The sequence below is a fragment of the Anolis carolinensis genome, chromosome 3 (genome assembly GCF_035594765.1).
Source record: "Anolis carolinensis isolate JA03-04 chromosome 3, rAnoCar3.1.pri, whole genome shotgun sequence".
Classification (NCBI taxonomy): Eukaryota; Metazoa; Chordata; class Lepidosauria; order Squamata; family Dactyloidae; genus Anolis; species Anolis carolinensis.
In genome coordinates, this window is record NC_085843.1 from 115,119,494 (window position 1) to 115,140,879 (window position 21,386).

Here is a 21,386-nt window from a genome sequence, read left to right on the forward strand (position 1 = left end):
GACATAGCACTCGGCATATAATTCAATCCACATTTATATCAGCAGGATTTAGAGACTAAACAGTTAACCTAACCATCTCTTTTTATTGTTAATTTAGAAAAGCTTTCTTTCCCCTTCCCTCCAGTACACTCTCACTTTGCTGAATTCACTGCATGTGACCTCCACCTTTTGTCCACTACACCATTACTAACCGCTAATCCTCCTTATTTATTGATAATTGGACCAAACTGAACAACATGCCAACTCCTGAAAACTGAACACCCCTAAAGGGTTCTATTCAGGTTTTCCTTTTTGAAAAAATCCAACCACATTGGTTTCCAAGTTTTGTTCCATTGTAGACTATCAATGGAGTTGGTGATTTTCTCATTGCTTAGGAATTCCATTAAGCCCAGCTTGCAGATTGCATAACGTTTTGGAAAGTGGGAATGCCATGTACAAGGGGCTCAGAATGCTCTCTGGACTTTAAAATGTTCAGGCAATTTGCCATTTCAAAGTGAGTGTGAAATAGAGAGTGTTAGATTTCCCTCGGAACAGACTACATTTGTTTTAACAGCCTTTGCAAAGCAAATACCAGTGGAGCACAAGAGCCAAAAGCATTTGCATTCTGATCTTTATCCATACAGTGCAAGCCAAACCAAAGTTGTAGCTGAGAGGTTGCATGGTTGGCATCTTCTTCATCCTCTGAAATACAGTATTACGTAGGTATGCAGATCTATTGATCATATTTACCTATGGATTACTACAACAGCTTAACCCCTAATGTTGTGTTCAGTTATATGGCTCAGGTTAGAAATGTGAGGGTTTAAAAATAAAGAACTGAGTACCATTGAATATGTGTGGCCACATTTTGCTCACTCTTACCAATCTATATACATTTAGAATAGTAGGGATGAGCTTTTGTGCCAAAGTCTTTACAAACCCCAGAGATTATCACCATATTGCTTCATACTTCTTAAATTAATGGCTGTTAATATTAGTTTAAATCCTATTGATAATCCCAACTGATTTACCATTCAATAATGTATTCAATGACTGTAATATGTACAACAAGCAACTAAGAAACTAAGTACCTCAGGCTGTGTCTACATTTACCTGAATAATCTTGGTTAAAGCACTACAGAGCTGCCCCAATGCACCCTGGAAGCATCCCAGGAGATCTTTGGGCATTATGAAGGTCAGCTGGAGTTAAGGTCCATTGCGGCCACTGCCACCACTGGCCAGAACCAGCTCAATTCCAGAAGCTTGCTGGCAATGTCCCTTTTTTGGTCACATGGCTAGGCACCCTAGTGTAAAATCATCAAAAGTGATGTTACCAGCAAGTCTATGGCAGGAAGCTGCTTGTTGCCAGTAATGCAAGGGTGGGTCTATTGGAGGTGTGGACAATGGATTGGGCTGAAGTCTTCCAGTTATTTGCACTTCTAAAACTCCAGAGTAAATCTGGTTTCTACTTGACGCACATGAATGGCTTGATATAGTGCCTCTGTTGTGAATCTAGCCATACATCAGAAAAGCTAACTTTAAATACAAACCACCAAAATCTGAAATTGCTTTCCCTCCTGTCCTTACAGACACTGTTAAAATTTGCCCCAGTGGTTAGGAAAACTACCTTGCCTAACCAGAGATATAGAAGTACACTATTGGTTTTAGCAAATGTTGAATTAATCAAATCTACAAGATTTTAGTGTGTTACAAAAAATAAAAGGCCAAATTAGTTTAATTCCATCTGGGAGGATCCAAAGTTGGATTGCCACCATAAAAAGGCACATAATTCAGAATTCACTATGCTCCTTTTCTTTCTATTGTTAAATGATTTTTAAAAAAGATGTATTTTTTGGAAATAATTTTAATTAGGTATTTTCTGTGTACAAGATAAAAGAAAATAAAAATAAAGTGAAACTATGAGAATGTGGGAGTAAAGGGGAAAGGGGAAGGGATGGGGGGGTAAATTAAGATTTTGGACACCTTAAATCTTGAAGGTTTTAACTTCTCCTATTTCAACTACTGCACTATTTAGTCTTTTAATGTATGATTTATTTAAATTGTTTTGTTTCATTTCAGTATATGTAAAGCCAGGAAAAGGATACAAATAATAAACTTCACTAAAGCAGGAAGAGCCAGTAAAATAATTTAATACCTGGATCTACGTAGTTAAGTCTTTGCCCAAACAGTCCTCTTCTAGGCTAGAACCTAAAACTAAGGGGCTCTTTCTCTACAATGAGTCATTGTGCTTTTCAAGGGAATGGGGAAATATTATTCTAAAACTTTGTTTATTCTAAAAATACTACTCTGAAACAAGTATTTTTGTTCTCTCCCATATTGATAGTTCAGGGGGGAAATAAGTAGGCAAAGCCCTCACTGTGTGTGTTCAATCCATAATTGAAAGAAGGCAACACAGAGGAATGGGAGAATGTGTGGAAATTTTAAAGGGCTGTAGAACTAAGCATATGGCAAAGCGGCCATACCAAATTTTACACACATTTTCTGACAGGGAACACAACACACACATACACACACACACACACACACATGCATGTACTTTCTGTTATCATATATATTAATATATAGATTTGTGTGTGTGTGTCAGGAGCGACTTGAGAAACTGCAAGTCGCTTCTGGTGTGAGACAATTGGCCATCTGCAAGGACGTTGCCCAGGGGATACCTGGATGTTTTCCCATCCTGTGGGAAGATTCTCTCATGTCCCCACATGGGAAGCTGGAGCTGACAGACGGAACCTCACCCTGCTCCCCAGATTCGAACCACCAACCTTTTGGTCAAGCAGTCCTGCTGGCACAAGTGTTTACCCCATTGCACCACCGGGGGCTCCTAATATAGGTTGACCCCATGTATAAGTTGAGGGCACGTTTTGGGACCAAAAGTATGGATTTTGATGTGACCTGTGGATAAACTTCCAGAAGCTGCAGGGAGGGGAAAGTGCCAATGCTGTCTCAGAAGACCACGAGACATCCAAAAAGGCCAGAAGTAGAGGAGGCGAGTGCTTCTTTTCAATTTTCCCAGGACATAATAAGGTTTTGCCTTATTTTACTCTATTCAGAGAAGAGGATGGTTCCTTTTTTAAGAGTTAAAGTACAGCACTCACATTGACCCATAAATAAGTCAACCCAGGGCTTTTGGCTTGACTTTTTAAATAAGATTTCTTCTTGTACACATTAGTATATAGGGTCAATTAATTCCCAGGAGTAGAATTAGGAATAGGAGACAACAAAACCATATTTATTTACTATACATTACGGGTGAGAGAATGGGTGTAAGGAAACACATAGTATTTTGATGAGCATATCATATTATCTTCAGCTTGATTATAAACAGCTGAAATGTGCCAGGGACAAACGAACAAGGATTCCAGTGCTGGCAGGTGAAACTGTCTGTTATGTCTAATATGGGGCAGAAAGCGTTAAAAGAGTAAAAACTGTTTAACCGGGTTGCAGAACTCCTATTAAAATGGCAGTACTATAAATGTTCTAGTATTGTCAGGAATGTTCTGTTGGATGACACTAGACTGTGATTTGTACACACAGCGGACCAGAGCTGATGGGTGAATGAAATGATCCATAACCCTCACTGACACATTTAGAGCAGTTCAGCTGCACACAGAGAACAGTCCATCATTTGCACCCTTCTGTGAAAGCTGGCTTTACCAAGTGTTTCAATGAAATATGTGCAACTTCCCATTTAAATTAGTACCACATGAACCATGAAGAACACCACAGGTATCTGTTGTAGTACCAGCCTAATGCAAAAGTGGCCTGTCTTGTAATGCTCTAACAGGAAAGACATACAACCATTCATCTGTAACATATTAAAACCAGAAGAAATAAATTACTCTATAGATGAAGAATTATGGCTCATGGAGAGAAATGTGCAAAGGTAGTTCAAAAAGCAGCTTTTACTAAAAAATTATTGCAACAGCATTTGAATTCCTAATGCATATTAAACCTCGTTTGCATAACCATAAATCATTATTTTTAAAAAACATTATGAAAATGTGGCTGAAACTTTTTAGTGCTTTGACTTACTTTTCTAAACCATTTAAGTACTGGTAGTGAGGCGGAATCCTGCATCAATGAATAGAGCTGTGAGATAGAAAGCCTGAACCGTTCAGCAAGGCAAACCACAAAACATCATGTTATTAGCTTTCTCAAGGCACCTGGGAGTGAAAACCTCAGAAACATTTCTCTGATTACATAGCTGATTTTTTTTTTTTAAAATGGGGTTTTCACTGGCTGCTTGGGTCTGCCTTTGCCATGAATGCTCTAATTATTATTTTTTCTTGCAGGAAAGTGCAGTGAATCAGTCCATTTCTAAGAAAATATTATCAGAAATAATAGAAAAAATATCCCCTTTTTCAGCTTCAGTCAGTTGATTGGTCTCTCACAATTCTTCATTCTTCTTTGTCTAGTAAAAGTCTTTCCAGGTTGACATACATTCTCTTCCTTTTGTTTCTCCCTTCTTTAATGTGCTTTATTTAGCCGAACATAGGATTTTCTCTTGCTATTCTTCCACCTTCCCTTTAACTGTATCTTAAAGTGCTGTCACCTCCTTTCCTTTGAGGAGTTGGAAAGACCTCATTCTGGCTGTAATTTAAAATATTAGCTTATGAAAACATATATCTGATATCTAACATTTCATTGGTGAAAGCCAATCACTCACATCGTGCCCTTCTTTTTTTTTACTGATGATGATGACAGTAATAACAAAGTAAAACCAATAGCATATAAAACAACAATTTAAACTCAGAACAGCATCCAATAGCCTGTGGTGACAACTGTTGTAAAACATGGCCAAATGTAAACAAGAACAAGGGAATGGGATAGTGGAAATAGTAGCTAAGGAACAAGGGCATGGGATGAAAGTGCAGTGCTGTGTCATCAATTGCAGACCATTGGGGCTAGACAGTCTTGTCTAAACATCCAAGTTTTCAAATCCCTCAAGAAGGAGGACAGTGTGGTGGCCTGCCTATCCCTTTGGAGAGAGTATTTCAACGCTGGAGGGCCAGCACCAAGAAGGCCTTCTTCCTCGTCACTAATTGCGGGACCGCGAGAAGGAAAAAATTGAGTTCTTGTTAATAATATGTGACAATTGCAAAAGTAGGAAATAGAACATAATCAAATATTGTTGGAAAATTTGGCCTAGGTCAAGAAATGAAGCAGGAGAATGAAACAGACCCATGGCAATCACAGTCAAACTGCATTAATTCTACAACGTAGTTTACACCTCAAGAGTGGGGATCACACACATATATACACAAAAACTGATTGAAACAATACAGTGAAGAACTGCTGTATATACAAGAGTTGAAAGGATGATCACTTGTTTTAAACTATTTTTATAAGCCCCTGCCAATGAAAACAACTATTTTATGGTTATTTTGTGAAGCATTATTGATAATTTTATTGACATATTCTATTTTAATTAACGTGGCTAATAGATTGTTTTATGCAACGGAAAGTGCCTTGTTAGATAATGGGTTTATAAAGCCACCTAAAATGTATGGTTGTGAATGATGAACAGTGAAGAAAGGTAAAGGGAATAAAATCAATTCATTTGAAGTGAGATGCTAGAGAAGAATTCTCAAAATCCATGCATTTGCTAGAAAGAAAAATTAATGTGTCTTAGAGCAAGTCAAGGCTGAACTCTCACTGGGAGCAAACATGACTAAAGTGAAGCTGCCATACTGTGGACATCTATCAAGAGATAACTTGAGTAAATTTGTAAATTTTAAATAAAATGAAAAAAATGGAAAGCAATAAGAAAACAAGAAGGCCATACTACAGATGTAGCCATGGCCCTGATCATGCAAAACCGGAGATCATGATAATCTTGCATTTTTATGGTTGCCAAAAGTTGACTTTACAGTACTCAAGATCAACAATGTTGCACTATCCATGTAAAAGAAACATTTAAAATATTCAAGGAACCCTGCTGAATAGTCTATTTAGCATTTTCATCACATAGTGACCAACAATATGCCTTTGGAAAGCCCACAAGCCACTCTTCTGACCATGTGTGACTAGTACTGAGACTCCTATTGTATCTGAAGATGGAGACAATATACAGTATTTAACCTGCTGGCTCAAAGCCATTGATATCTGAATTTGTCTAATCCTCTTTAAAAACAGTCCACTAAGCCAGAGCCCCCATTACATCTTGTGTAGCAAATTCCATCATTTATGTGCTGCGTGCAGGAAAATATGATGCTGTGCTGCAACAATCCACATGATGGGATGTAATGTTTGTATCTGACTTCCCATGTGAGTCAGCTCAATTGCAGAGAAAATCTTCACAGCAGTGGCCCATGTTCCTGAATCCAGCTGGCACTGTCTACTTTTCAGTGTAAGCAACACTCACTCTAACTGCATACCTGTATTTTTGCCTTATGGGATTTAAGTTGAATCTAATTTTGGGAGAAAATGCTACTCTTCTGTTGCATGCTGTGGTTCAATCAAGAAGCATCACAGCCCTTCCAACAGCACAATTTAGCACAACAGCTCTTTGTGTGACAACTACAGTTCAGTACACAATAATTCAAAAGTTACAATAATAAAATAAATCTAATTTATATTTTGTCTCAGTAATATTGTTTTCAGCATGTATATAATTCAGGAATTTGAGGGTACATGTTCCTTGCACATCATCATTCCAAATTGTAACAAATTCTGGTAGAAGTCATTTGGACCTTGTGGCCTTTTGCTTCTGTGTTTTACTTGATCACCTTGAATTTTTTATTCAAGGAATAAATTTTGTGTAGCCTCCATTCAAAGACAAGCCACACATTACAATCATTGGTAATTTCATCAGAAAAAGAAGAATGAGGTGTTAGAAAATTAGTAAGTATATTGGTTCCTCTTTATAAAGACTGCTGTGTCCCATTTTTAATGGGCGGAGGAATGTTATTAATAACCTGTATTTACTATGTCATGGTACTTAATAAAAATAAAGTTCAATTTCCTGCTGCTAGCAATGACATTAGCAAAGCGCTACCATTTCATTCCTTTCAATATTGCAGTTAAGTGGTTATTGGTGAACCTATACTCTAAACGTGCAACTCAAAATGTAGGTCAGTATCTAGAAAATTGAGTTACTAATTCTGTTCAGACCTTTGGAAAAGTTACTCTGAATGAAGTTGCTTTGGAAAAGTAGCCTACACAAGAATCACCCAGCTAGCATGGAGTTGTAGTTTAAAAAGTGGCTTTTCCAAAGGTCTTGTACTGCTTGGCCACGGGATATATGGGAGTTCTCAAAAAGCAGCTGCAAGTCACATGGCAGGGTATTTTAAAAATAAAAGGGGTGTCCCAATTAGTTAATGAATATATAGAAAGATCTGGATTTTTCAAAGAGAAAAAAGACTGAATCTACACTGCCATATAATCCAGTTTCAGAATTCATATTAACTGCTTTGAACTGGATTATACGAGTATACACTGCCATATAATCCAGTTCAATGCAGTCATTGCCAAGATACTGGCATGAAGAGCTTGTCCTATCCCTAGAAAATGAAGTAATATGAACAATCCTGAGTGATTCATTTCTAATCCTCTATTGAGTTAAACAAGGTTTTAGCTTTCATCAGAGATTAGATCTTATGCATTAATAGTATGTACAATAAATTATGTATATGACAAAGGCAATAAACTAAGTCAGAACATAATGTACCTCCTCCACTTGAAGAGCATTTTCATAGACACAATAAGGATCATGGTGTTTGGAGTTACACTGGCTAAACGCATAGCTCCCCTGTTCCCTACCCAAGTGATGTTCAGTTGTGTGATGGCAAACCAAGAAAGAAAAGGTATTGGGGAAGGACATAGAGGTAAAGGATAAACTTATCTATTGTGCTGCCTTATGATACAATATTTGTTACAGGTTGTTGTATCCCAGCCTGCACCTGAGCTGTCAGGTGAGCCTGAGGTTGGGTCTGTTCAGCCTGTGATTGTACCTGCACCTGACCTGTCTGTTGAATCTGAGCTGGGGCCTAGGATTCCCATGCAGCGAGAGTTGGGTGAAGTTGCTATTCCTGGACAGCCAGCGTTTGTTCCTGAGAATTCTGGGAGCAGGCAGACAATGGTTTCAAGCAGGCAGCTTGAACCACATTCCTTGAGGGAGTCAAGGTCAAATTATCCCTTGGCAGATGGGCATTTCAGTTCTGATAAGAATAATGAGCTTGACAGAAAGAAAGCAATATATCAACAGAAACAAGAAAGGGAGGTTTTGAGAAGGAGTAGACAGTTGCTAATGAGAAAGGGTTTTGAGCAAACTTCCCACGGAAAGAGGCCTTGATTCCAGCTTTAAGAGGAACAGCTTCTGAGAGAGATTTTCAGAGGTGGTAACTTTGCTCATCAAGAGTGTTGTTCCTGTTTCATAGACTCTTGTTTCATGCCTTATGGAATCTTGTTTATGTTCCTGTGGACTTTCATGCCAAGTTCCTGTAGCCCTGTTGTCATGGAACCCAGTTACAGGGCTTTGGTAATTCAGCCCTGTAACTGGGAGTCATAACATAAACAATCCCAGGAGCACCTGGCAGAAGAAGATAGAATATGCCTGGGAACTTGGGGCCGAAAGTATAAACAATTATAATTGGTTTAGTGTGTGAAAATGGTAGTAATGTGATATTGGGGGTGGGACTTGATGATGATATTTACGTGTGGTGTTACGTAGCATCAAAAGTTATAAAAATAGTTGTATGTAAACATTGGGTCATTCCTGACTTTTCCAAAGTCATGTGTTCTTCAATAAAGATTGGATTTGAGAGCAGCCATCTCTGATCTGCGTTCAGACTGATCCTTTGAAGTGAGCAGGACAATTAAGTCAGGAATCCAGTTCTCACCCTCCTGCAAATTTGCAGTGAAGTGATAATGAGCAGGGAAGGAGATCAAAGCCATGACGGAGCAAAGGGGCCTCCGCTGGGAGCTCTGCCGTTGGCAGAAGAGACATTGCAAGCCATAGCTTCCTCTACGGGGTACCCCAAGCCGGACGGCGTGACCCAGAGGATTCCCAGAGGGGGAAGAGGCGTTCCGGCGGCGGCAGAAACCAGTTGGGGATCTGGAGGAAGCATGCCGGAGACCGTGGCCCTGCGGTTATCCATCCTGGAAACTCATTTATCCAGGCTGTCGGATACCGTGGGGAGAATAGTGCCAATATTGGAAGAGAATCTCCAAAAAGAGCACATCCGATATGGCGCCGAGAGAGAGCCAAGCAAAGGAGGCGAATGGAGCCAGAGGGGACAGCGAGCTTCAACGCAGAGTCCCGCGGCGGCAAGGGATGAGGGAGACGAGGAATATTGGCAGGAGCTGGAGTTCAGAGACAGAATGGCACGCGAAGTGGAGCGCCAGCGAGCTCTGGGAACTCTGAGGCCGCCATCTCCAACAGAGCTCCCAACCCCCCGGATGGGCGTCGGGGTGGAAAGACCACTGGGGCCAGGGATCGGGTCCAGTGGATTAGCAGACGAAGGCGGAGAGGAGCAGGAGATCCAGGAAGAGGAGGAGGATGTGCCGTACGACGGGGAAAGGCGAGATGCGGGGGCTACAGCGAGGCCAGTATGCGGATGGGGGGAAGGGCCGACAGCGGCGGCAGGATTTCGGGAGCCGCGCAGAATGACCACCGGAGTGGGGCGCGGCGTGATCCAAGGAAACCCGATGCAACCCTTCCCCATGCCTCCCAGACAGCATCAACGGGCCGCTGAATGGATGCCAAGAAGGGAAGATCTCAAGCTAGAATACGGAGGGGAATCAGCCGAACTGAACTTTTTTCTAATTAGCATCAGGGGATACATGGAAGACAATGCACACACATTCCCCTCCGAAGCAAGCAGGGTTCGGGCCATCGGCAACACACTAAAGAGAGGAGCGGCCAGCTGGTATGTGCAACTACATGCCAGACAGGACCCATGCCTGAGGTCAGTGCCCCGCTTCCTTGCCGCACTGGAAAACCGGTTCAGAGACCGGCTAGAGCAATTGAGAGCTCGAGACCAGCTTAGAGGAATAAAGCAGAGGGACAAAACGGTGCCCGAGTACGCAGAAGAATTCCTCCACCTCGCGGAAAGGGTACCAGAGTGGTCTGAAGTGACCAAAGTGGAATTATTTAAAGAGGGACTACGCCCCGAGATTTTCAGCTGGGCAGCGCACAGAGATGACCCCGAAACGCTCCAGGGATGGATTCAACTAGCGGGGCGCGTTGAATCCACCCTGGCCCAAGTAAAGCGCTTCAGGAGCAGCGGCGGCCAGCAAAGACCGGTGGCGAGAGGTCGAGGAGAAACGAGGAAGCAGGAAAGACCCGGAGGGAGGCCGGGGATTCCCTCCAGAGGAGACGACAACAAACCTAAACCGGGATGCTTTGTATGTGGGAAGACGGGCCATCGAGCAGCAGAATGCTGGGCACGGAAGGGGGAGCCGCCAAAACCCTCAAAGCCCAAGCCAGCAACCGGGAGGCGTGCGGAGGAGGAGGTGCGAGCCCCAGAATCTTCAGAAAAATTGGTGAGTCGGGACAAACGCATGATAGTAGTGCCAATCTGCCTCTCGGGGCTAGATAATCGGGCCACCTGCAAGGCATTTGTGGATTGTGGTTGTTCCAGGAATATTATAACTCCAGAGTTAGCAGGAGCGTTGAAATGCCAGCAGATGGCGCTTGACTCCCCAATTGCGTTTTCGCAGCTAGACGGATCAGTTGCTACTGGGGAAGTATCTACAAAGGAAATACGGGAGGTCCCATGTAAAATAGGCAAATGGGAAGGAAGAATATCCTTTGTGATAGCCCCTATTGCCACATACCACGTAATATTAGGGATACCATGGCTCGAACAGGCAAATCCCGAAGTAGATTGGAGAGGAAAGAGCCTAGCATTTAAAGAACAGCAGACGCAATGGGAGATAAGCAAGATTGCAGAAGAGGAGGACGAGGGAGATGAAGAAGGTGAAATAGACCCACTGCTATTGCCACCTGAATACAGAGACTTTGTGGATGTGTTCAATCAGAAAGAGGCAAGTAAATTACCTCCCAAAAGGAATATAGAAGTAGAAATTGAAATAACCCCCGGAGCAAACTTACCAAAACCAAAAGTGTATCCCATGTCTGTGCAGGAGAAGGAGGAATTGAGGAAATACATTGATAAAAACCTGGCGCGGGGCTTCATTAAGCCATCCAATTCTCCTCTCGGGGCCCCAGTGTTATTCAGGAGAAAGAAAGACAACTCCCTAAGATTGTGCATTGATTATCGAAATTTAAATGCAATTACTAAGGACAATAAATACCCTATGCCCTTAGTAAAGGATTTAATTACCGTATTGAAAAAAGGGAGCATATTTACTAAACTTGATTTAATTGAAGCATATCATAAATTAAGGATCAAACCGGAGGATACTTGGAAAACTGCATTTTCCTGCGCATTCGGCCATTTTGAATATAAAATTTTACCTTTCGGATTAAAAAATGGAGGCGGGTGCTTTATGCAGCTTATAAATGAAATACTGCACCCATTGTTGTACAGAGGGGTATTCATATTTCTTGATGATATCTTGATTGTGACTGAAGATAAGGAAAAGCACGTGAAATTGGTCCGGGAAGTTTTGCAGAGACTAAGAGAAGCAAAACTGTACGCAAAACTGTCCAAATGTGAATTTAATAAAACTCAAATTGACTTTCTGGGGTATCGGATATCTCCAGAAGGGTTAGCTATGGATCCAGCTAAAGTATCAGATGTAAAAGAATGGGGAGTGCCTCAAACAAGGAGGCAATTGCAATCGTTTCTGGGGTTTGCAAACTTTTATAGATCATTCATAAAAGGCTTCGCGCAAATAACCGCACCCCTTACTGAACTTTTAAAAACAAAAGGGAAAGGAGAGACAGCAAAAGTAAAAGCTCCTGGCGCCAAACTAAGTTGGACGCCAGAATGCCAAAAGGAATTTGAAACCCTAAAAGAATGCTTCACAGAAGGACCCATTCTAAAACACCCCGATATCAGGAGCCCTTTCATAATCCATTGCGATGCCTCAGACTGTGCGTATGGGGCAGTACTATTGCAAAAGGATCAAAATGGGAACTTAAAACCCTGTGGATATTTGTCCCGGAAGTTCAGCGAAACTGAAAAATGTTGGCCGATATGGGAAAAAGAGGCACTAGCCATATTAAAAGCCTTAGAATGCTGGCGACACTTTCTCGAAGGAAGCGGAATCCCATTTGAAATTTGGTCTGACCATAAGAACCTCCAGTATTTAAAGTCCCCTCGAAAATTGTCCCCCAAACAGATTAGATGGGCACAATACTTCAGCAGGTTCGATTTCCAATTAAAGTTTTTTCAAGGGAAGCAGAATGTCTTGGCAGATGCTCTTTCACGCATGCCTCAACACGAAGGAATACCCACAGCAAAAGAGGGAACAATATTCTCTGACAAACAATGGGGCTTAGCTGTCAGAACAAGAGCACAAACCCAAAAGGAGAACACTGCTATGGTTGAACTCGACGGAAAAGATAATTGGGGAAACGAGCTGAAACAGTCTTATGAAGGAGACCAGTGGATCGCATCCAATGCAGAACAGGGGGAGCAGAAGGGGGGATTTTGGTTTGTGAACAAGAAACTGTATATCCCAGCAACATTAAGGATCAAGATTTTGCATCGTTTTCACAACAACCAGAGCGCTGGTCATACAGGAATTACAAAAACAACAAAAGCAATAGCAAAACATTGCTGGTGGCCAGGGATGAGGAAGGACATAAAAAATTATGTTGTTCAATGTGATGATTGTGCCAGAAATAAATCGAGAGGAGGGAAGCCAATGGGATTATTACAAACAGTAGCAGAACCTACCAGACCTTGGGAATGTGTAGCTATGGACTTTGTGGGGGAACTACCGGTTAGCAAAGGACATCGTTATATTTGGACAGTATTGGACCTGTTTTCTAAACAGGCCCACTTTATAGCACTGACGAAACTACCATCAGCCGAGAAACTAGCTGAATTGTACATAAACCACATTTACAAACTGCATGGATGTCCCAGTAGAGTGGTCAGTGACAGAGGAGTACAATTCACAGCAAAATTTTGGGAAAAATTCCTGGAAATGCTAGGAGCAGAAAGGAGTTTAAGTTCTGCTTTTCACCCCATGACAAATGGGGCGGTAGAACGTACTCAGCAGACACTTGGGCAGTTCCTTCGAATGTACTCTAACATGAGACAAAATGACTGGTCTCGGTGGTTGGCTTTTGCAGAACTAGCTTTTAATTCGACTATACATTCAGCAACAAATAAAACCCCCTTTGAAGTAGTTTACGGGTATGAAATACAGCCTCTGCCCCAGCTGCCAAGATGGACAGAGAATGAGGGAACAGAGGCAGGGAAATGGAAAGCGCAAATGATGGAATGCTGGAGTCAAGTGACTGCATCCTTAAAAGAAGCACATAAAAAGTATAAAGTATTCGCAGACAGAAAGAGGGTGGAAGGTGATAAATTGGAGAAAGGAGATTTAGTGTGGCTAAGTACCCAAAACATCAAACTGGGGCTACCTTCGAAAAAATTGGGCCCTAAATATATTGGACCATTTAGAATACAGGGTGTTATCAACGAGGTGACTTTCCAGTTGGCATTGCCAAAAAGTTTAGGGAAAATACACCCTGTATTCCATCGTAGCTTACTGAAAAAATATATGGGTACTTTGGACAAAATGGACACATAGAATTATTGTTTTGTTTCAGGCTTGTGATGAAAGAAGAACCGAAGAGGAGGACGAAGAAAAGGAGGGCACCATGTCATGGAACCCAGTTACAGGGCTTTGGTAATTCAGCCCTGTAACTGGGAGTCATAACATAAACAATCCCAGGAGCACCTGGCAGAAGAAGATAGAATATGCCTGGGAACTTGGGGCCGAAAGTATAAACAATTATAATTGGTTTAGTGTGTGAAAATGGTAGTAATGTGATATTGGGGGTGGGACTTGATGATGATATTTACGTGTGGTGTTACGTAGCATCAAAAGTTATAAAAATAGTTGTATGTAAACATTGGGTCATTCCTGACTTTTCCAAAGTCATGTGTTCTTCAATAAAGATTGGATTTGAGAGCAGCCATCTCTGATCTGCGTTCAGACTGATCCTTTGAAGTGAGCAGGACACCTGTGTCTTGAATTTTGTTCTAGTTCTTGTTCTTTCTCTTAGGGAATTTTGGATTATCCAGTCATTGTTCCTGAAAAGTTTGCAGTTTGGATCTTTTGTTCCAGTAGAAGATCCTGTTCTTTGTTCCAGCTTTGATCCTGTTCCTTAGACTAATGTTGATACCTTGTTGAGGTTTATTCTTGTGTTTAATTGTTATGGGCCCTTGCTTCAGGATTCTCAAGTATCTTGTACCTGGTGGACTAAAACCTTGTTTGAACTTTGATTTGTTATTGCTTAACTGTCATACCCTCGGACTTCCATCCATTCCTCTGACAGAGTTATCTGGATTAGTGGTAGGCTGCTTTCTATGACAGAGGGATGGGATTAGCCTTTCTGGAACCCATTGGGCATTGTGGGCACTGATATTTGGTGGTACGAAAAATTTCCAAATTGTCTTGTCTTGGATAAGAACATTTTTATACATTTTTTAGTCCTGACATATCAAATCAATCCACTGGAAAAAATGTTCAAGTTCTGCTACACAACCATAAATCATACTGATGATATATATATATATATATATATATATATATATATATATATATATATATATATATATATATTTCATGTCAGGAGCAACCGGAGTTGCTTCTGGAGTGAGAGAATTGGCCGTCTGCAAGGACGTTGCCCAGGGGATGCCCGGATGGTTTTTTTGATGTTTTTACCATCCTTGTGGGAGGCTTCTCTCATGTCCCCGCATGGAGCTGGAGCTGATAGAGGGAGCTCATCCACACTCTCCCCAGGTGGGATTCGAACCTGGCAGCTTTCAGGTCAGCAACCCAACCTTCAAGTCACTTAGTCCACTATGCCATCTGGGGGCTCCACTGATGATATTAAGTAAGCATGGAATAACTAGGAAGTGATCTATGTGTGGAAAAGTTTCAAGTTCAGTTAGGTTCAGTGACAGAAAACAAAGAAATTCAAAGTGTATTCCTTTTGACCAAGATCTGGATGGTGACTATCACATTCTATATGAAAACAGGATACATTTTTCCTGTTCTAGATGTGGTAACACAATTATTACTGAGGATCAGAGAGGAGTACATTTCTTGAAATATCATTTGAAGTGTATTTCATTGTTCTGTTCAGGTAATGCAATAGTTGGCATTTTGAGAAAGATTTGATATACGTTAATATGCAAGCAAAATTCTGGAAAGATTTTTCAAAATCCTCAATTTTCTTGGAAAATAAAAATTGCAGTGAGGATGCAGGGGACTACTTAGCAGTGTGCAGTGTTTGAAAAAAGGAAAAAATAAAATAAAAATGATAAGAATGAAATAATGAATAAGGTTTCATCGCAAATTCAGATGATGCAGACCTTATTCTCTACTGGTTTTGTTCTCCCCACCCCCTTCTCTCCCTCTCCCTCCCTCTCTCTCTCTCTCTCTCTCTCTCTTTCCTTCTCCAACAAAATCAAGAGGGTTTTTTTTTTACTCAGAAGTGCAGGATCTATTGCATATGCATTGACTTAGGGTGCAAGGGCATCTCATTATTTTATCCAAGAACCTCTACAGAAATCTCCCTGGAATCATTGTTAGAAAGGATTAGTATTTTTTTTCTTTTGACCGGATGAGAGTGCATTGTCAAACCAATAAAAACTCATTGGAGGCATGTTGCTATAAATATAATTTGTCACAAACAAAATATTAGAATGGAGATCAAATACTGACAGCCAAGTGTTTCATCTTTGTTGAAGATGAGCAAGCTTTCCCATAGCTCTTCTGAACATCTGTATGCCAAAAACAAACAGCAAGATATCCACATGAAACATAATATACTGATGAGAAAGCATTTATTTACACTCTAAGGTTAAAAATATGGCAATCATGCAGATTGTTGAATACTAACCTAGGAGTGAGTCCCATTGAAGTCAATGTAGCATACCTCTGAGTAGATATGGATAGGATTATATTTACTGGCATAAAATAAATTACCAACAGCAACATTTTCCACTGATTGGCAGAAACTTCACAGTTCCTTTCCACATGTCAGGCTACATGTTCTATTAAAGTAAATGAAGAAACCCTGATTGTGAGAAAGCTCTGTGAGTATGTCAGAGCAGCTGTGGCTTGTACATGAGATAAAGCACTACAAGAATACCAGATTTATGAACTCACAGAATCTTTTCCAATTTTTATTCCAAGAATAACAAACATTGGCTTGACTCTAGATGTACAATACTGAATTTTCTTTTTGCTATCGCATCTTATACCTGTGGAAGATCAGGCAAGCCAGGAAGCTTGCAAGACTTGATGGAATGTCACCTATTTATTATTATTTTATATTCCAGGATATGCATAGCTACTAGTGTGGCTAGTGATTCCTGTATTTGCAGGTCAGTGATATAGGGTTTACTCTAAACTTTAAGGTGCTGAACTCTATCTTCCAAGTAGTTAAAGAGCTCCCTTCAACTTTGGACTTCTCCTATTAATAGATGGAAAAGAAATGAGTGTGAAAACCACTAATAATTCTTGTCAGGCACTAAAGTCCTATTGACTTTCAATGGAAACTAAATGAGCAAGTCCTTTGGGTGCTTTCAAAAACTCCCCAGCAGATAAATTTCATGAAGAGATGTGCAAAAAAACTATATAACTTGTAGAACATTTAAGGGAAAGATTAAAATGAAAAGAAAGTAGTAGTGCTAGTTAATATGGTGAAATATATATGTCAAGGAGTAACTGGTTCAAAGAGGCTATCCATGACATACAAGTAAGTGAAGATAGAGGCTGGAAAAACCTGAAATATATCCAAACCATTTTTTCTCTTAAAGTACGAGTAGTATGCTATTCTTATCAGATATTATAGGAAGTGTCATGTGCACTGTAACAGTCTGAGTAAACAATGCAGAACTGGAGGATATGAACAATGTTGTAGACCCTACTCTTTACGAAAACAGAATATTTTTCATATAAACAAGAAGAAGGGGCTGAGGACCGCAAGTCAAAAATTGTATCGATCTTGGACTAGCAAGCTAACTGTATTAACAGACGTCTTTCTGCAAACCACTTATTGTAGTTAGTGAGACTGTTTAAACTTGGAGGGGTCTGGTTCAGAATAATTGCAATGCACAAAGCATGGCACTATTACAGATTGAACAATATAAACACTCAAAAGTTAAACTGTTAGCATATGCAGTTAGCATTCATTAGAGAAAGCAGCTGCTTTAGGCATGCACAAACGGTTCTTTAATATTAAACCCCTTTCTTATAATATAAAACTTCTTTTCTTTAATTGGAAATTTCACTGATTGCTAGGAAACCTTGTGGGCATTACAATTCAAGGCATTCAGTGCATGTGCTGAATCCTCCTATATAATATTTTCTAACCCATTTTCCAAGTTTGAATCCTAAACATAAACTTGATGTTTAATCTCAACTACAGTAGACCCACTGAATCAGTGTTAAATTGTTATATAAATGTTTACATAAATTCTGATGATTCAATCAGCGTACTCTACTGGATACAAATATCTGGTCTAGGCCTTAAAGAAGTAGAACAAAATGATCTGTACACAAAGAAGAATCATAGAATCATAAAGTTGTAGAGTTGAAAGAGACCTCATGAGCCATTCAGTCCAACCCCCTGCCAAAAAGCAGGAAAATCACATTCAAATCACCCCTGACAGATGGTCATCCAGCCTCTGTTTAAAAATCTTCAAGAAGGAGCCTCCACCACACCCTGGGGCAGAGAGTTCCACTGCCAAACAGCTCTCACAGTTAGGAAATTCTTTCTAATGTTCAGGTGGAATCTCCTTTCCTGTTGTTTGAAGCCATTGTTCCATGTCCTAGTCTCCAGGGCAGCAGAAAATAAGCTTGCTCTCTCCTCCCGATGACTTCCCCTCACATATTTATCCAAAGTAATAAAGACTTGCCAAAGTAAAACTTGAAGGAACTGCAAAGTGTAATGAACTATTAAAAACACACTACAAAACAAACCAGTGAGGATAGTGCGTGTACTCATGGAAGAATGATAGAAGGTGGAACAGGAATAGAATGCATAGTAGAGACCAAAAGCAAGATAACCGCCTTCTTTATAGCCCCAGTGGAATCACACTGACAGGAAAGTAATAAGGTTGCTAGATCTCTGGGCCTGGATCCAATCTCTATTTTTGAAGAATAATCTCCAGGTGGTAGATGAGGGTATACATTCTCCACTTTTGTTGGATCCCCTCCAGACAAGAGAATAGCCTGTATGCAAATCTCCAATTTGCAATACTTAATTGATTTATTGCTGCACCTTGCAAAGACTATCCAAGGGGTTCAAGTGTTTTCTTATATTCCTCCTTCTTTTCCAATCATTTAAACTCTAGGACTTATTTTCACTCTGCTCTGCTTCTATTTTCTAGCTAGAAGCAAGTAGGTTAGATTAAGTGTCCTTAAGTAAAGAAGAAGGAATACTAAGTCACACTTTTTAGCCTTAGAAGAAGGGAACAACAAAAACTTCCTCAGAATAAATATTTCCAAAAAAGATCTATGATAGGGTTGCCATAGGTTGGAGTTGACTTGAAGGCACATAAAAACAAATGTGTTATATTGCAGATGGTTTGTCAGGAATGTCTGCAGATATTTGAGTGAGCATGTACAGGTTGTATTTTGGCATCTGGTGATTAGAATGATTTTGCACTATATAATGTTTTAGGTGCATTATTTATATGTAGACCCTTATCTTAGATGCTGGAGGAGTGGGGACACAAATTACATTGCACGTTTAAGAAGTTGAACAGTTGAACAGTTAATATTACAAGCTAAACCTTGCCACAGGTGCAAAGAAGACAAGGAAGAAAAGATGCAGAAAGAAGACAAAGTAAGCAAAGACCACAATTAAGTCAAACGTTTTTTACATACTTCCTAAGGATTTTAGTTGTTAGTCCTGGGAGGAATTAGAATTTGAACTTTTTATTGTTTCATTAAAATTCTTGTTAACTGTTCTTCTGTGTAAATCAACTCTATTCCTGACTAGATTAGGGCACCTTCCAAAGAGAGCTCATGGGACAGAACAGGGTTGTATCAATTGTTGCTGATCTGTCAACATAATTCAATTAAATTCAATGATGCCTTTATTAAAGTCAACAAACCATAAGGCAATGCAATAGTTACATACATCTTACACACATGTAGAAAGAAGTGTGTGCACACAAAGTACCTTATACCTATTGGAGGTGGGGGTGTAGCATCATTTACACATAGAGCTTAGTCCTGTAGTGCTGCAAATAACTATGTTCCATTATTTGTAACTTATCACATGTCAGCTGAATTTTCTGGTTTACCAATTATTATATGTTTTCATCCTTATCCCATGAGCAAGTGGATTCCCCGCCCTCTCCCTCTTTGTTAAAAAAATGTGTCTAACTTCAACATCAAAGAGGATTGAACTCTAACATTAAAGACAAAGAAAAATAGAGATTTATTGAAGTAGTGATATTTCTTAGTTCAATTTTGTTTTTTTAAAAAAATACCAAAAAGGATTGAGTGGCTGTATTATGATGGAGTACTGGGGACTCATTGCTGGTTAGGAAACTGCCCACAGGACAGCCTGTTTGCCCATGTCATCCTATTTGATTCAATACAGGTTATTCTGACAGCTCCCATTCTACGTGTTTTTGGTACTTTAGAAATGAAATATAATTGATCCTAGGCTTCTAAGATGATCTCAGATTGTCTTCTCTCCCCTTTTTGAGGCTGTTTTAGACATTTATATTACAGACCATGATGGGCACAGATAGGAAGTCCCCCCGTGTTGTGGGATGGGCTCTGTCACTTTCCATTGCCTTACTGGATTATAACTGGTTTAAAACTGGTGGGGCGGAGGGATAAGGTTTTATATTGGGAAATATAAATAGGTCATGTTGGGAATGTACAAAAGGATAGAGTTAAAAGCATGGAAAGACACTGTAAAATGGTGTAATACAATGTGTTTAAAATTGAGTACAAATAAAATAAAATAACAAATAAAAATGTAAAATTAAAGCTACACAACCATATTATCAGTAAGCAGGAATTTGATATCCCTCTTGCTCCTGGAACTATGATCCCCATATAACACCCGGTGAGTTTGGTACATCAGGAAATTCTTAAATTTTGACAAACACAAGCTTTATTACAGGATCAGGTAGCCTGACTGTCGAAGATACTTAAGTGTGTACAGATTAATAAACTGATTTAAACAAAAGTAGATGTGCTAGGCAAAATAAAAACCAATTATCACAAAAGTTAGTTTCAGCCTGAGTCTAATACAGAAGTTGTCGTATCCTGGCTACCTCTGAGAGAAACCTGACAATGGTCAAAGTCACATGGGGAAGATTATCTTCCCTTTAAAACTTGATATAGAATTTAGCTGATCTACCAAGTAGGTTGTTCAATAATGGGTGAATAATATGTTACCAACATAATGGAAGTTGCATGAAGAACTTAATATCTCCCCCATAAGTAGCACAAATCTAGGGTTGGGAAATGCTCTGATCACATCTGTGCAGGGAGGGTACAAGGCGATATCCCATTAAAATCATGTCTCTTCTTCCACACAGCAGAGTAACATTTTATGAATTTCACTCTAGAACATCTATTATTCTGTTGTCACTTTCAACCCTTTTAGTTCTTAATTGATTCTGCCATTCCTTCAGTATTGAAGAAAGAATAAACTTTAAATAATGTATGTATATAATATTCGCATGAAATTACACTATAACAAGCAAACCACAGGAACTGTAAAATAGCTCACGGTAATAAATATATTTCAGATTTGTTATGAATGTTTAAAAGTGTAGCATGTCTTCATTGATACATGTAAGCAACTGGAAGATGATTATTTATTACTAATTTTGATAGGCTTTTTCTTATGCAAATCATATGTAAATGTCGGGCTTCTTTCAAAATAATAACTAGCTGGAAAATAATTTATATACGTTTTGTGATGTTTAATAAATATAAAACAAAACACATCAGGCCATTTTATGTCTTCTTCAAAGCATCTTCTAATTCAATAATGAAAGCAACATTATAGCAATATTCATTAAACACTTACAGGTTATTGACCTCTATAGCTGAACAGAACTGAGGCAGCCAGCCTTAAAGGACAAATATATCCTAATTTTTGTCATGGTTGGATTAATGGCTTGCCTTTATATGATAAGATTTTCTATTCAGCTGTGCAGGAGATGTTTGTACAGAGCATAAGGAAGAGATTAGAAAAACATGCAATAATGGGACTAACTGGACATACCATGCATTCAGTC

The 21,386-nt window shown here is 39.7% G+C and overlaps 1 protein-coding gene across 1 annotated transcript; it reads left to right on the top strand.

Moving 5' to 3' along the window:
- The first annotated feature begins 8,456 nt into the window (after window positions 1-8,456).
- LOC134297545 (uncharacterized) lies at window positions 8,457-14,073 on the top strand. The gene is made up of 2 exons (XM_062975400.1): window positions 8,457-10,488; window positions 13,700-14,073. Exons 1-2 carry the CDS (start codon window positions 8,872-8,874, stop codon window positions 13,781-13,783), a joined length of 1,701 nt encoding a protein of 566 aa, XP_062831470.1. The 5' UTR covers window positions 8,457-8,871; the 3' UTR covers window positions 13,784-14,073.
- The last annotated feature ends 7,313 nt before the right edge of the window (window positions 14,074-21,386 follow it).